At 42.3% G+C, this 16,792-nt stretch overlaps 1 protein-coding gene across 3 annotated transcripts in view; it reads left to right on the top strand.

Moving 5' to 3' along the window:
- The window catches only part of cntn1a (contactin 1a), a 54,146-nt gene that overhangs the window by 12,520 nt on the left and 24,834 nt on the right, over window positions 1–16,792 (top strand). For all 3 annotated transcript variants that reach the window (XM_076142332.1, XM_076142333.1, XM_076142334.1), the window contains exons 2-3: window positions 14,375–14,509; window positions 15,699–15,737. In XM_076142332.1, the coding sequence (XP_075998447.1) occupies window positions 14,449–14,509; window positions 15,699–15,737 (100 nt within the window). In that variant the 5' untranslated portion in view covers window positions 14,375–14,448. The remainder of the gene's footprint in view (window positions 1–14,374; window positions 14,510–15,698; window positions 15,738–16,792) is intronic.

The following is a 16,792-nucleotide window of genomic DNA, read 5'->3' as shown; positions in this document are numbered from 1 at the left end:
TGGACTGTCTCAGTTTGGACGAAGGTAAAGATTACAGCCATTACATATCTAATAATAGCCACCGCTTCAACGCTCCTACGCTCGGCTGTCTGCTGTGCAGGTGATGAAGGCAGGTGAGCTCTGATGCAGTATATTGACCGTGCATCATCAGAGGGTGTAAAGGAAGCAGAGAGGCAGCTATGATCAGGGTTCCTCTTTACTAGGAGAGGGAGAGAGATAGAGAAAGAGAGAAAAGCAGCATTCTAGGAGGGACATCCTTCTATGAACACCACCAGATGAGAGACATAGTGATAAGACACACACACACACGTGCAAAGAGAGAGAGACGTACCCTATCTATGTTATCTATTGTTCTTTTGAGTTTTTTTATTATTTTAGAGCTTATTGTGACGTTTCCTTGTACCGCTTTGGCACTACTGTAACATTATATACCAATAAAACCTTTTGAAATTGAGAGAGAGAGAGAGAGAGAGAGAGAGAGACAAACATGGGCCGTTGGTTTTGCACAGGGACCTTGTTTGCTAATAAAGTGTCAGACCTATTTTTCCACTTCAGAAACAAGCTTGCATCTCTGAGCTCAGTTTGCCAGAAGGCGAAAGAAACAGTCTTTACTGCCATTGGCTGCGTCCTCAGGGTGTCTGTCTCAGCGTCGCCGGAGACGTCGCTCCATTGCAAATAATGTCGCAGCCCACTCACCGAGAGAAATTGACGTAGAATGACATGAACGTGTTATTTTCTCCTCCTATTTTTGCCTTCCTATCACAGTCCAGGTTCAAACCAGCGTGAGAAGTTGTTTTCTTGACATATTTCTTCCTGTCTCTTTGCATCTAGCTGCTTTACATTGTATGTGTCTTGTTCAGCGAGCATGAAAATCGCCCTATTTAATGACGCCGCTCGATGCCCTCTCAAGACCTCCCTGGGGCTCTCTAGGCTCCTAATACCGTACAAGGTTCTGCTTTAATTGAACAACCGATTTCACTACAAATCCTTGTTTTAGCCCTATTGTGCTGGACATTGTTATGCAGGGCTGCTGCAGGGCAAAAACATTATTGCGGTCAATCCTAAAAAGAGCAGCATTGTGAGTGTGACACATATCAGTCACTTGGATGCCACTACTGACCTAAATACACAGTCTAATGAGCCTTAGTTATGCACATACTCACACTTCATTACTTAGAGCACGTCACACACACACGCATACACACACACACACACACACACACACACACACACACACAACCAAGACTAAGTTGATTTTACGTGAGTGTTTTTATCTGACTTTTTACTCCTTTCTTCTTCTTCCTGCATCCTGGATGGTTTTAAGTTTGACACTGATGAGTGCTTTGGCTAAGTGGATTCTGGAAGCATCATATGTTGGACAGAGCAGACAGACAGAAGAGCAGGAGATTAGACGTCCGGGGGGGGGGGGGGGGGGGGTGGAGGGAGAGGGGGGCAATTGGGGTTGGATGGGATGCAGGAACATCAGTGTGGCTTAAAGCCTTATTAGCATTGCCTTGATGACTCCTCTGGTGCAGGGATCAATACAGCCTGACTGGCTCCAGGGGCTCAGGGCCCAGTCCAGGAAGCGGATATCACCAAACTATCCATTATAGATGAGAGGGTGAGTGTATGAATGGAAAGAAAATGAGGGAAAAGTAAGAATGAGATGTTTGGAAGAGATGGAAGGGATCGAAAGACGGAAAGACCCATGGGAAGAATTGCACTGGTAAAGAGAGGAAGAGGAAATTGGGGATGGAAAGGGGGATTGGATCCAAAGGAAGAGGAGGAGTAGGGTGCAGCAGGGCAGCCAAACTGTCCAGCTGTTTGTGTTTCAGTCATTTGCTTTGGCTGCTGCTTCCCTCCGTTCTGCTCCTCCAGTGTGGTGGTAATGTTTTGTTTCAGCTCCAGGTAACGTTCACAGGCCTCACAGCTACAGAAATTAAATTGTCTTCCTTCCTCTCTTGCTCACAGTCTCTTCTTCTGCAAGTTGTCGGGAAGATTTGCACATCCCTTCTTCTTGCTCTTGCATTATCCCTCCCTTGGTACAATATGGGCTTTCTTATTCTTACTTACCCTGGTAATGTCTTCCTCTCCACCTAGGCCCCCATGCTTTCTGGCCATAGCCTCTTAAACCTCTCTGTTGATGCAACCCCTCCCCCTCCCCCTCACCCCTCTCTCTCTCTCCCTCTCTGTCTCCCTCTCTCTCCCCCTTCCCCTCCTTGATGCTGTGTGATCTGAGGTCACAGCTGGGGAGCTCTGTGATTTGACAGCTATGTTTGTCAGGCTGCATGTGTGTGTGCGTGTGTGTGTGTGTCTGAGTGACAGAGGGTGGGGGTCTGTCCCACTGAGTGTTTGTGATAAAGGGGGGGAAGGATGTCGTGACAGTGGTTGCTAACTGGCACTAGCAGTTTGCACTCAGGCATACTGTAGCAGAGAGATACTATACAGCTGGCTGCAGCAGGCTGAGCTTCAGGGGTGTAAGGGTGTGTTTGTGTGCACCTCACAGCTGTGCTTGGGAAGGTAGGTGGCACAACTGTTTGGTTTAGTTGGTTTGTGTTTTGTGTGTGTATGTTCAGTGTGGAGGACTCAGATTGAACAGGTATAGTAGAGTTAGTGTCCTTGTTTCTCTATGATTCTCTTCGTTCATGGAAGCAAATGTGTGTGTGTGTCCCACAGTCCCAAGTGTGCTTGCTTGAGAATCCTGTGCTCTGCAGAGAGAACAGCTAGGTATGTGCTTCTCAGAATGAAGCATCATACCTCAAGACTGCAGTGCTGCACACTGAAGGGATCTCTACCTATTGAAGCAGTATATATTTGTGTGTGTGTGTGTGTGTGTGTGCACGCAACATGGGAGTGTTGGCGTTTCTGTCATGCCGTTCCTCTGCCATGTTTACATTATTTTCTCACTTGATGCGTGCTGTAGCTTACAAATGTCTGAGCCAACAAGGCAGCACTTCATCAAACATTCATCTATTATTTCTGCTGTGTTTGTCCTGTGTGATCCCTCACATGTTCAGTGTGTGTTTTATTCATATTCAAGCCCACTTTGAGACATTTGTCCTATATGTCTAGTGTAGCTTATTAGACCAGTGGAGAATGTAGCTTGACCGCTGTGTATACAGTGAGAATGCTTTGCCCCATATGTGCACTGTTGCATTCACAGAGCTTCAGCATGTGAGCAGGGATGGAAACGTGGCTTGTGAGCAGATTTGCATCACAGAAGCTGTTCCGCTTCGATAAGTCCATATGATGCGCCTCTGTGGCATTTATGTAATGACTTTCCATGCATGCATCCTTGACAAGAAGAGCATCTGGAAACCTGCACCAGGATCAGGTGTCGCCAGGACCGAGTTCCTGGCTGTGCCCACACTACATTACTATTGTGTGGCCACAGCGTGTTACAGTAATTTCAGGCCATGACTTAATCATCTTGGTTCCACGCTTCAATGTGTCACCTTTCCTTTCGCATAGGAGTCAAAAGTGCAAAAGTAGGAGGGTTACAACATTATCCCAAGCAATCAAGTGATGTCCTTTAGGTAAACTCTGCTTCTAACACTCCTGTCCTCAAGACATACAACAACATACTCAGTAATGCACAAACAGCACTCATGCAATGAGAGCTGACAGGCTTTCAAGGTGCTTTCATTCAGAAACCAAACCTCTCAGTGCTGCTCATATCAACATGTAGACAAAAGCTCTCTGAGGCAGGTCAGGGTCAATTAGGCTCTTCTTCTAAGACTCAGGTTGTCTTCCTTGCTGTGTTTGTATTCTATTTGACTTAATGAGCTACAATGAGCTACAGTGAGCTATTCCCTCTGAAGGAGGGGTCAGATCAGGGACACGGGAGCTATGAGGGACTGCATGAATAAATTCAGATTCTCTCATCTTTTTAAAACATCTATACCAAGGCCTGATTGGGCTAAAGTTGCTTGGTATTGAGCAGGACAGAGTAACTGACACACATTTTGCTGTCAGAGTGAGGGCCTACACTGGAGCGCACACATCTACATCTCTCTTCTGAGAAAAGAAACTGCTTTGAAAGTGCTATTTATATACTTATTAAATGTATTTCTGGTTTGATGAGCCCAGTCTCCTTTTTCTAATGCTGAGACACAAAAATGAAAACTATGTCAGGTCAGAAACCAGGCATGAACAAAATGGAAAATGAAATTACTAACTATTAATTTGAAGTAGTTTTACATGCATACATGTCATGACCGCCAGATGCCAGGTACCTTTGCTCAGATCTAAATAAAGCAGTGCTTACAAAGCGTTCCCAATATTTGCTTTAACCTTGTTGGAAGAAAATGTGTTTTACCAGAGTAGAAATGTACAGTATGATCAGCCAGCCTCTAAGCTTAACTTGGCCAATTATTTTTAGTTCATGTCTATGAAATTAGAAGAACAGTTGTTGTGTAGCTCGACTGCTACATTGGTGTAGCGCTGTTTCTGTTAATGCTCTAGCTTCAGTGAATTCTGAGGAAATCTCACCATTTCAATCAGTGATGAGGCAAGTGAGCAAGAGATCCCACATAAAAGGCAAAACAAACACACAATTACCAGTAAAGATCATTTGACTTTGTGTGTGTGTGTGTGTGTGTGTGTGTGTGTGTGTACTACAGCGAAACATAAACAGAGGTGGGGAAATGATCCACTTTTATTCCTGTCAGTGGTGGAATTGTGCTGAGTCAGATGTCTTCGGTAAATCACTGTGGAGAAACGTGCCAGACACACGCTGTGCTCCCTGTGCTTCACTCCTCCTGCTGTGGGCTCCTGAATGGTTTACATTGCTTTTGATCAGGTGGAGAGCTTTTGGTTTATGAATGGTGGAGGATCACCTGCATCTCTCTTGACTCTATTGATTAAATTCAAGGTTAAGTGCAGTCCTTTGTAATTTTCCAGTCCTGTCTTTTGCTACATTTTAGTTGCTGAATGCAGAGTGTATCTGCTCCTTCAGCTCGCCTAATCGCCTCATATTTTATTAGTTTTGCTCACTTATGTTTGATGAGTGACACACACAGTCAGTGTTGCCTGGAAGCCGTAGATAAGCCCTGGCTGCGTTTCTTAATGTTTCACTTTTGTCTGTGTTATTCTCACCCCTTGACATAATTTCAGGCCTTTGAAGCGTTTCCTTTTCATGATGCATCACCTGAGCATACGTTTACCAGTAAGATAAACGCTAATGGAAAACAGAGAAACAACAGCACATTATCTAGGTGCATTTGTGATGTTTGAATGATTAAACCCCAGGAAATCCAATAGGTTTAATCAATCCCATGCTTGGTTTTGTTTTGTTGTCCTAGCACAAAGCCTTTTTCTTTGGCAGGTTGGTTCAAAACCAAATGAATGCTGTGCTAATGTTTATGGTAATACAGAGCTGAAGCTTGCCTCTAATGCTGCCTTAGACTATCCTCCATTTCACAGTTGCTTAGGGAGCTACTTTAAAATGTGAGCATTTCAAGCTACAAGCTACTCATGCTTACAGATAGTAGTTCGTCTGTATCCATGTTACAGTCTCCTTAGTAAAATAGTTAGCTACACTACAAGTTCCTGACACAATGAAGGTAATATTGAGGCTTCTTCAAGGGGCAAATGTGATTTCTTACTTTCAAAGCAAATCGCCACAAAATGTGTTTCATTCTGCAGTGTATCTGTCTGACAACAAAACAAAAATGACAGTTACAAATCATTGAATCCTTGTGTAATTTCATTATCAAGGGGAAAATCTAGTATTGTGATGAATGCGTTTTTGAGACTACAACATTTACCAGAGGACAAGGCAAGGTGACTAAGAAGAGTGATGCATGCTGGGACATAAGCAGATCAAAGCAGTTGTAGTGATGGCAGCAGTGTGTTGTTTGTTCAGTGTGAGTTAGTGTGCGTTGCCAGTTGCTGATGAAAGGATGGATAAGCATATTCACAAATTCACACCTTAGAACAGGGTGACATCACGTTTCTACCTCTGCTCTCATCTTCCTGTCAATAAGTATAAATACAAGGAAATGAGATGTGACCCAACCTAAATATCTGTTTAAAGAGAGCAGGAACTAATTGTATTATCAGAGATGGGGAATATGGAAACAAAGAAATTGGAACTACACAAGCGCTTGGCACTATGAGCAATATGAATATCAACTATCAAAGAGATCATATAACTGTAATGGTCATATATTTTACTCTCACTTGCCTGGCCTCAAACACAGGTGTACACACTCCTCAGCTTGGCCATCTTTTACAGGAGGAAATCTCTTCCCCTGTCATGATGTTGGAATTGATGCTGATTATGCTGATGATGTGGCTGAGAAGTGATTTAATGGTCTGGTCTCACTGCTCCCGGGCTAATGATGGGAGAGTGTCTTGGGGAGTGGGTGGGTGAGGGTGGAAAGCTGAGGTGCAGGGGAGTGGAGAGTGTGTTTTTCACCCTATTTCTAAGGTAGTGTGCTTGTGCTTGGGTGTGTTACTGAGACGGTATGGCTTAAGAGATTAAACCCCAGCCTGGGACTCGCTCTCAGTGGGGCACTCTCACTGCAGGGAGGCTCTGGTGGTCCTCCATTTGCACTGCTCCTTGTCCTGCTTAGGGAATTAGCCTTTTCTCTTGCGTCTCATCCCTCCCTCCTCTTTGCACCTCTGAGAGACAGAGTGCTCCTATCCGGCAGCACTGCTCATTTATGAGACGGACAATGGGACTGCAGTATTTAGGACACTTGGCAGGGTAGTTGGGTTTCAGAGGACGGGGAAACTGGCTACAAAGTAGCTCAATTGGTCGGACAACCACTGGCATCAAATCATTTAAATCAAATGTATTTGTATAGCTTAAAATCGCATAAAATGTCTCAAAGGGCTTTACAGGCCCACAATCCAGCCCAGAATCCTCTAGGAAGACAAGGAACAACTCCCAAAAATCGTCATGTATAAGGGAAAGGAAGAAACCTTGGTAGAGGAAAGATGAATAACATCCTGAGTCCTGAGAAAGAGAAAGAGAGAGAGAGAGCGAGAGCAAGAGAGAGAGAGAGAGATCCTGATCCTGTAGCAGCTGTCCAGGTAGGTTGTTAGCGTGGCAGGGTGGTGGATGGATTCTGTGAGATCTGTGGGTGGGCACACTTAACGACCTGCTGGGCTGGGGAGACTTCTGGCATGGAGACAGCACAACAGCCAGGAGCCGGAACTGGAAAACAGCCGAGGGCACCGACACTCAGAGTTTGCGGGCGCCCACATGCTCAGATGGTCAGTAGGAGCAGAGGAGAGAGCCAAAGCTTAGTTAAGTCTATCTTAGCCTAAACTAAACCCAGGTCAGCTAATCACTCTCCTGTGAAAGGACATCAGTTACATTCAAGGAAGTGTTTTTAGGATAGATTTAAAGGTCCCAAGAGAGTTGCATGATAGCACAGCTGGGGTAAGCATGGTTATGCTGTACTCCATGCCCACAGCTTTTACTGCAAGTCTTTCATTAGGCTCTGTGGTGATGTTTATCCACTGGAGAAAAAGATAATCTTCTCCTTGCTATTGCCACAATGCTATTAACCAGGCAGTATGTTGTTAGTGTCTTGATTGCACAAACATTTCCTGTTTCGCGTTCAACTGTGGCTTCATGTAATCCAGTAAAATGTTTAATAGGAAATGTGGGGTAGATTTATTTAGCCTTCATACTCTATCAAACGGTACATATTGTTGATTTTTCTGGAGAGCTTTTTACTAGAGCATTTTACTCATGAAAATCCTTGCTGTACATTTTGTACTGTTTAGACCGTTAAGCCAGATATGCAAAGTTTCTTTGTAACACAAAAAGTTCCATTCAGGCCGCAGCCTTGTTCGTTGCACTGGCTATCAGTGACTGGTGCCAGTGGGAAGTTGTGTTGAGGCACATCCAACACTGAGGAATGACTCTCCTTCTGTTCTCCTCTGTGGTGTTTTAGATTCTACAGTTCTACAGTTTGTCTGGACTTCAGTGCAGCTGCTGCACACTGAGCGGTATTCACATCGCTTGTCAGTGTTTTGGGTGATACACCTGGTTAGCTTTCAGATGAATAAAGAGTGATTATGCTCATGATTATCATTTAAATGTAGACTTGTACGCAGGCTCTTTACAGTCACTTTTCTTTATGAATAAATTCACTCGATTGAGAATATTCTACTAAGACTAAACTAAATACATTGATTGTTTTTCACTATAACCTTCAGGAAGCACTAATTGCTTTTAAAACTCTATGTAGGAACACTTTCTTCTTATCTTTACACAGGTGAAATAATGACTAAGTAGCACTGTGGCCTAATAATGAGGCTATGTTGTACAGTCCAGTGAAAAACCATCAGGGAATAGGTGACCATAATGTGTAGCCACAACTGTATGTGACCGAAAACACTTAGCTGATATCTTTATTGGACAGCTGCGGTATGAAGTAATTAAGCTAAAGACGTTTTCTTCGCAGGGTGCAGTTCTCAGTTGACCTTCTGCCTGCATGGTTCAATTTATCATGCAAGATGTGACACACTTTCCTTTCTCTGTTGCACATAGATTTCAGGTCGGAGGTTTTGTCTCCGAGTGTTATCAGATATACAATGTATCACACACTCGCGTGCCTGCACTGAAAGGTCATTGCGTTTCCATGGTATGAATGATTACCACATCATAACGCGAGCTGCTGCCCCAATTAACACTGTGACTGGGATTTTATAGAGGTTTATGTGAACAGCAGGAGCGATAACATCTGATGTGGATGGACTAAAGTGATCAGGGAAGGTCAACTGATTTATGAAGCACATTATTAGTTGATATGCGTTAGTTATAACAGGAAGATACACTGGACACAGGTGTAAATCATGACTTTATCACTTTACTGGATGTGTTTGTAGGTAAACACTATGACAATTTGCAATGTAAAGGAATCCACAAACTTCAGCAATGTAATATCATAGCAAAATTAGCTTATTGGTCATGGGCAGCAGTGGTATTATATTTCTTTATTCTATACTTCCTCAAGGTGTTGTGGAGGATTGTTAAACAAAAAATACCTTTTCACATAAGGACATAGGGCAAAACAGAAGTAACATGAAAAACTATTTGGATTGACAGATTTTTTGATAAGAAGAAGGAGAGAAGTGGTGCAAAAGAAGAGAGTGTGGCTCCCGAAGCCTTCATACACGTGTGCAATGACTACATTTGTTGTGTAGAATCATTGGTTGTCATAGCTGTGGGTTCTTTGTACTGGATTATATTTTATCATACGGTATTCTGAATCCTTCTGAATTGTCTCATTATCTGGAACTCATCATAAAAAGGACATAAATCCATTATCATCCCAAAAATAACAACAACAAAAAACTATTCCTGTTTAGAAAGATAACTCATATGTGCCTATGCAGACATACTGGCTGTTGATTATTTTTAAAAGGGCAGTATTAGTTTAGTCTCAGGCTAAATGTGATCATGCTATGAAAATAACCCGATGATTTCTGACATGTTCATACAGTTCATCGTATTTCAGCTTGTTCTACTCTATACTGAGCTACATTTGTAACATAGAAGGAAAACATAAACACCACATCTACAAACGTGCTGTTACAGACGGAGCAATAAGCGCAGCAGTTACTTTGTTTTTGTGAACCAGTTCCTGCTCAGCAACACGGAGCCTTCAGCAAAGCGTGTCTCATCATCTTTGCCTGCAGGTGGGCTGTTGTTTTTTTTCTGCTGTGTAATAGGCTTGGAGGCTGTAGCCTCCATTTAATTGAATCATCGGCTAAATCTACTGGGAGATATAAGCCCATGTTTGTCTTGAGCCAAGCCTCGTCTCATTTTACCCTCAGAAGTGGAAGGCTGGAGGTGGGAGACGAGTGGATCGTTCACAGCCAAGGCTGAGCAGACAAACAGGAGTGCTCGGATGCAGTTCACATTGGAAAATCAATGATTTGGTTGTAAATAATTCACAGGATAGACTATAATATCTATCACCTTTAATTTGTCTTAAAGAAAGGGATTGGACAGAAAATACAGCTCTGCTTTGCTCTCGTTTCAATTTAGGACTATTTGCAAATGTACAATCACAGCTTGTGAACAGCCTTCTGAGGTTTTCCATTTTTGAGAATGATCATGTCAAAACTACATTACATGACTTTTCCGAGCAGAATTATTCATAGAAGAAGAAGAAGAGAAGGTAGAACTCTGGTTAGGAAAACTGAATGATCAAAACACTGCTGCCAACTGCTTCCATGGAGCTGATCCGTACACATCTGGGTTGCAGAGCATGCCAGTGCATTCCCAGACTGGCAAGCACACACAGAAAAAAACAAAAATACAGTATCTACATGCATATATTCCTTACAGATGTACATATTATGGGTTTGTGTGGGCCTCTGCTTCAGTTGCAAGACCTTTTGTTTGCCCTTTCCAGCATATGCTCACGACTTTGCATTCCCTTGCTGTGAAGTTGAGATTTTGAGGACAACATGCCTGACTAACGGCCTGATGCGGTTGTATGCTCGAGCCTTTAGTCACTATTTGTTTCTCACTAATGAGGTCAGAGGTCAGCTGCTTCGTCCTCATTCAATCTGGATCTGTTTTCCTCATCCTGTCTGTGATGAGTTGTGTGGGTTATTCTTAGAGTGACTTAATGTTTGCCTGTACCTCTCAAGGCTCAGCACAGACTACAGTGCTCTGTTGATGAGGCGACGTGAGCAGACTTCCTCTAGTATTGACGTGGGATGAGAATGGAAAGACAAACAAGAACATTTTCACTAAATTAGGCAAAATAGTCCTTCGTGATTCCCAATACTTAAGAAATCCCATGATACAATAGTAATGACTGACAATAAACAAAAATGTCAATCCATTTCCCAGCCTGAGTGTTCTGTTGTTTATATTCATATCTGTGAACAAATCACTGCTGTGCACTGGAATTGTCTGCTTACTTAAGGAATAATGATGGAATCCAGAGCTGATTAGGATGCCAGAGGAGCTGAAGCTGTGAGCATCCAGCCCGCAGTCCCCCTTGCGGACTGAATAAGACAAATCCAGTGTTGACCCCCATCTTGCCTCCCCCTTTGCAGGATTAAAAATGTAAATCTCTGGTTAATGAGCGGGTGCGGTGGTGGTGTTGGTGGTGTCAGTGTGATTAAAGTATGCGTTGCTGGTGATGGATGTGTGTGTGTGTGTGTGTGTGTGTGTGTGTGTGTATGTGTGGGACGAGTTTGGTCAAGATCTTTGCCTTCTTGTTTCTGAAGTCTACCACTCTAACCCCCTTCATCCCTCCATCTTCCTTTTCCTACATGCTCCCCTCTCCTCTCTCCACTCCTCCCCCACATTTGATCAGACCCAGTTGATATGAAAAGGCTCCCCCACTCATTTATGCAACCCACACCAAGCCAATCAGAGAGAAGGAAAGATCTTGTAAGATATTGAAACACTGCAGCAGAATGACTTTTGATTTCACAGAACTGAGGTTGAGAACTCTAACGGGAATAAATCAGAGAAAAATTCCAAAAGAGGCAAAAAAGCAAAGCTGGGGGGGAAATAATGTCAAATCCAACCTGTAAAATCAGACTGCAGGCAGTAAAAGCTCGAGCAATATCCAGGTTGTGATTTATAGAGGAGAAGGAGGAGGAATGGCCTTGTTGGGGGGGGCGTGTGTGTGTGTCATGTCTGTGCCTTGTGATTTACCGTGATGACTGGAGCTCCCTCATCATCATGCATTCAGGCTTCTGGGATAAGAGAAGTAAGAGGTCCATTAATGCTGATTATAAGAGCCTTCCCCCTTTTGTGTGTAGTGCAGGTCTACTGTTTTCTTTGTGCTCTATATCAATTCAGTGACAGTTCTTAATGGGATAGATGGGATTGTTTCTTTCATTATGAACTGTAATGCTATAACCAGCCTCGTTGTCATATCCTCTAATCTCCTAAGTGCATCTATTACCATCATTTAAGATTTATGACTCGCAGAAAGTATGCTGACAGTATCAATATGGCTGCTTAGTAGTTGTAGAAAGAGTGTGTGTCTGTGTGAGAGAAGTTTTCTGCTAATGTCATTTCTGTAGTGCTTTGCAGCTCTTCAATAGGAAATTGTCTTTAATAGATGTGTTGAGGCCAGGGCTTTGTAGGTGTTTGCATAGTCTTATTGTGGGTCACAAAAGGCCCCCCGCAGCACCCAAACTGCTCTTTTTGTGAGGTGTTGCTAGGATACAGTGCAGCGTGAAGATGAAAATCCCCTCTGCAGCTGTAAAATTCGGACATTATGCCCAAATGTGAAGCGCGTGATGTAGCCGACTGAGCGCTTGAAGCACCGTGCTGACGACGTTTCAACCCATTTGTCTTCATTTGTGTCGCATCTGCGTTTAACAAGTGTGTCTACAAGTGTGTCTTTGTTGCTGTTAGTGCGCCAGTCATGAAAGGCCTGCATATTCCACGGTGTCTCTTTTGTCATAATCCATTTTGCTGTAATAGGACTCCATTTGTTTAGTGAATACTGAGATCTCAATCTTGCTGTCACACCTATTTGAGTCTCGGCCAGCTGATACCTCAGGCAACAAGCTGGAAAATCAATAGTGTCTCCCTCATGTTCAATTACATTCTGATCCACACACAGTGGACCTGCACAAGCTGGATGTGAATAGACATGTCTGCTGGTGTTGATTTATACTCAGTGCTGCCATGTGAAGGTGTTAGATTTGGATGTATGGTTTGTCAATGTTTGCTCTAAGGTAGTGCTGAGACTTTACTACGTATTTTCTTTTACCTCTTAAAACGTTCACAGTTGGATGCAGTGTTTTTACACCGCTGTGGATTCGGTCCAGCTGGATGATCTAATCAAACAATATGTGGTTTTAAGTCTTCTTGAACTGCATTCAAATGCATTCTGGTTCTGGTATAGTTCTATATGATCCAAATTATGACTATAATAACAAATGAATGTGAGCGAGATCATGTGGTGCAGTAGGACACAACGCAGCAGTATATGATGTGACACACTGATTTGGATTGATGGATTTGGACAATTTAGTTAGTGACCCCAAAACTAGTGACCAGCAGTGATAACAGCCTTTCCTGTTGTGTGCATGTGTTTGTCTGTCCCTGGGGACAAACACTGTTCTCCTCTTCCTCCCCCTCGTTGTCTCTGATGTTGCCCCTAGTGCTTCATTACTCAGACAGCTGTTGCTTTTCACATGATGTTCCTTTGCATGAGGCTCTGAGCTGTGCTGTGCTGTGCTGGTGCTGCTTAGCACAGCTAACACTCACACTTCTGACAACTTTCCAAATGTCAGTCATCAAGTGTTAAACCTTTGGCAGTTTTTGTGCCTCAGAGGCTGACAATGAAGCAGAGAAACAGTGAAGATGCTCTGTCACTGTCTGCCTGTGTTCCACATGTAGGCAGAGATGATCTTGTGAAGCTTGGCATGTGTCATGACACCATGACTGTATCTCAATTCAGGGACTCTGCACTACCAAGTCATTATTATTTGCAAAATTTAAAAATGATTCCAACTGCTGCAGGTTGATTTCGCTTTTTTTCAGGATGTTAATAAATTAACATATATTCAAACTTTAAAAATCATAAAATGAGTTTAAATTAAATGAACAGTTGACATCCGCATTGAAATCTTTAATTTATCTCCTGTAGTGTGGGTGCGCAGTTGAAATTCGTCCAAAATAAGGGCATTTCAAGGATCCTCTAAAATGGGACACCCTACTCTAGCGTCTGTGACATCTTGAAACGGGCCCTACCTAGTGCGTGTTCCCCTGTGTCCCACTGTGCAGGAAGGTGTGTAGCTCGGGCTTCTTTAAAGGAATTCCATTTGAATTCCATTCAAAGGTCCACGGACCTGGTCAGTGAAAACCTAATATTAACAAAAATGCTTCATCTTATATAAAAAAAAAAAAAAGTAATATGAGTGACCTAGTTTAGGCTTCAGACATGATTTCCCCCAAATGCTTAAATGAAGTAAAATCCTATCACCTTCAGTAACTATCACCATGTGCTTTTATACTCTTTGCAACTGGATTACTCAAGAACTAGAACCTTCCTCTTTCCTTCGAATCCAAGAAGCCCAAGAAACAAAGCGGACCTGTGAAGACCTCTAGTTCGGTGCTCATCATATAAATTATGCTTGGTTGTGCCATAATTTAGTTCTATTTTGGTTCAGGGTGATACTGTGAAGAAAAATTTGGAGAAATGAAAATGATAGGTCAGGACATTGAACTTCTGTTCTGCTGCATTTCACATTCTGCAATCAGTACATTGGACTGAAAAATGCCCCCATACACAAACTGCCTGTCCATGTATTGTGATGTTGTAGTTATTATTCAAACATGAAGGATGGTGATGGTTTCTTCATCACAGCTTTTATATTTTGTGTTCTCTCTCTCTCCCTCTTTCTCTCTCTCTCTTAGGACACCCAGGCAGTCTTGCTAATGTTCCATCGCCTGAGCTTCTAGCCACACCCCTCCAGGTGGTTCACGACATCATGCTGCACCTCACGCTGCTCCTCCATCTCCTGCTCCTGCTCCTCTCACTCTCCCCTGCAGGTCAGCATTATGCCGTCACACTCGCTTGAAAAGGAATGTTTGATTGGGAATGGATTCAGATTCATTAGGACACAATTGAAGATGGCATACACCAGTACTTTTGGATTGAAGCCTCACTCCTGTAAAAGTTGTTGTTGTACAGTAACTTCCCAGCTTTTAAATGTGCATATACAGTCGCTTTTGTGCATCTAAAACCATGTAATTCATCAAACGTGTGCTTATGAACTATCAAAACATACAGGAAACAAATTAGATCACCAAATTACATGATGTCTCCAGTGACATGCATCCAGAAATCGAACTAGACTGTTTCCTTTCTTGCATGCTATGACCTCAGTATTATAAGATTATGTCTGGCATTGTTCTGAAAAATTAGCTTATAAAGCACATAAACTCATTCATTTAAGAATGCATTTATGTTCTTGTGGGGTTATTTTTTTTACGTATTTTTTCTTCAAAAAGTCAGTCTATTTAAGAGTTCAGCCAGCCGGAGTGGCAAAACTTTAAAGCCCTGTATCTCAAAACAGGTCTGGGGAGTAAGTAAATAAGTCAAAAGCTTACAGGTCAGGGATGAATAATCATGTGTCACAGAAGGCTTAGAGTTTGCGGGTCTCCATTTCTTTATTTAGAATTCTGCAGAACAACCAGCTATGATGGAAGCGAAGCACTGGATGGGGATTGAGAATTCCCCCCAAAGAGACTTTTATATGTAGGAAAGCACTTGTATCACAATGAAAACACACTGCTGAACTGATAAAGTATCAGTAGTGTGATGCATCAAAGTGATGTTACCGCTATGATAGCATCGGAAATGTCAGGCACACACTATACTAGAACTGAAAGAGTATTTACTTTATGCTTTCTGTGTTTGGTAGACCAGCAGTAATACGTTTACTCTGATATGATCAAACCCATATACACCGAAGGCCATCCACTAATTTATATCTGAGTCCAGCAAATTCCACTGATTTGACCTTCAGCTCAATGCAGCCTGTCAGAGCCCAGACATTTATCATAGTCTATGAAATAGCAGGGGTCATATCAAATACTTGCACCCTTGCTCAGGGATGTGGTAGATTTAAATCAGTTTTTCTGTTTAATTATATGAGATGTATGAGAAATTCACCCACAGTTATGCCACAGAAATGGTTGAGTATGTTTACAGGATTCCTTCTCTCGTCTGTTACAGATGCATCAGGGTCAGGGGATTCGCTTGACTTCTATGCAGGTGAGACCAAAATATGATACGTAGACACTATCCAGTCCAATGTTATTTTAATCATAGCAATAATAGTCATGACAATACTGATGTAGAGTCACCCACTGCTTTAACACAACTGCTATTTAGTTTCATAATATATACGATTTGAAAGTTTCAACAGCTTTTGCTGCAAAGAAGTGTTTGGCAATCCATTTTTGGCTTGCCATGGAAACTGACCACTCATTCAACTTTGATGATGGGTGGACTGCTTAATTTATTATTTAGACGCAGCCAAAGTGGTGATTTTTTCATGAACAAACATGCAATGGCTACTGGCTATCTACAACAGAGAGCTTTACTGGCACACAATTTCTGCTTTTAGTCTTAAACTGCATCCATTCAAACTGTTCATGGTGTGGAGTAATCCATACACACACTTGTTGAAATGTAATGTCTATATGTTGACATGAAGAAGTATAGTCAGTGTGTTTCTGTAGACAGGAATGTGTCTTCCCAGATTACACAATTATTGTTTCCAGTGGCATGAGTGCCTAAAATTGGTCTCATTGAAGAGTGAAATTCAGCCATAAGAGTAAAAATCATGTAATTTTAACAAGTATCAAGAGCTTTCACTGTGTGCTTTATGAAAATAACTCTTCAGGTTAAATGGTGAATTTGAATGGGAGTGTTTCCATATGTTTTGGTTTGTGTAGATAGAAATAATAATAATATATATATGTATATATACATATATATATTACAAATATATATGTGTATATATATATATAATATTACCTCCTCCTTAATTTAAACACATTATGCCAGCTGTTGTGCTCCGTTCAGCTCATTTCATGGAATATAAAGACGGAATTACGCAAGAAATAGAAGTGTGTCAAATCTAAGGAGGATGAAATTGCAGCTCTGCCCACTGTGGCCCCCGGGGTGGTAAAACCACAGTAGTATGTGCTTGTCAGGATTAGTTCAGGGACTGGCAGTGACAGACGACTCCCCATCTCATTGTCTACAGTACCACAGGACTAATGAAAATCCATCTGGAGGTCATGATTCAATCCAGTGTTGCT

This window comes from Genypterus blacodes, unplaced genomic scaffold (genome assembly GCF_046128005.1).
Source record: "Genypterus blacodes isolate CSIRO-AG114 ecotype Tasmania unplaced genomic scaffold, CSIRO-AGI_Gbla_v1 ptg000021l_1, whole genome shotgun sequence".
Taxonomy (NCBI): Eukaryota; Metazoa; Chordata; class Actinopteri; order Ophidiiformes; family Ophidiidae; genus Genypterus; species Genypterus blacodes.
The sequence above is the reverse complement of the archived record's forward strand: the minus strand, read 5'-3'. Positions and strand labels throughout refer to the sequence as shown.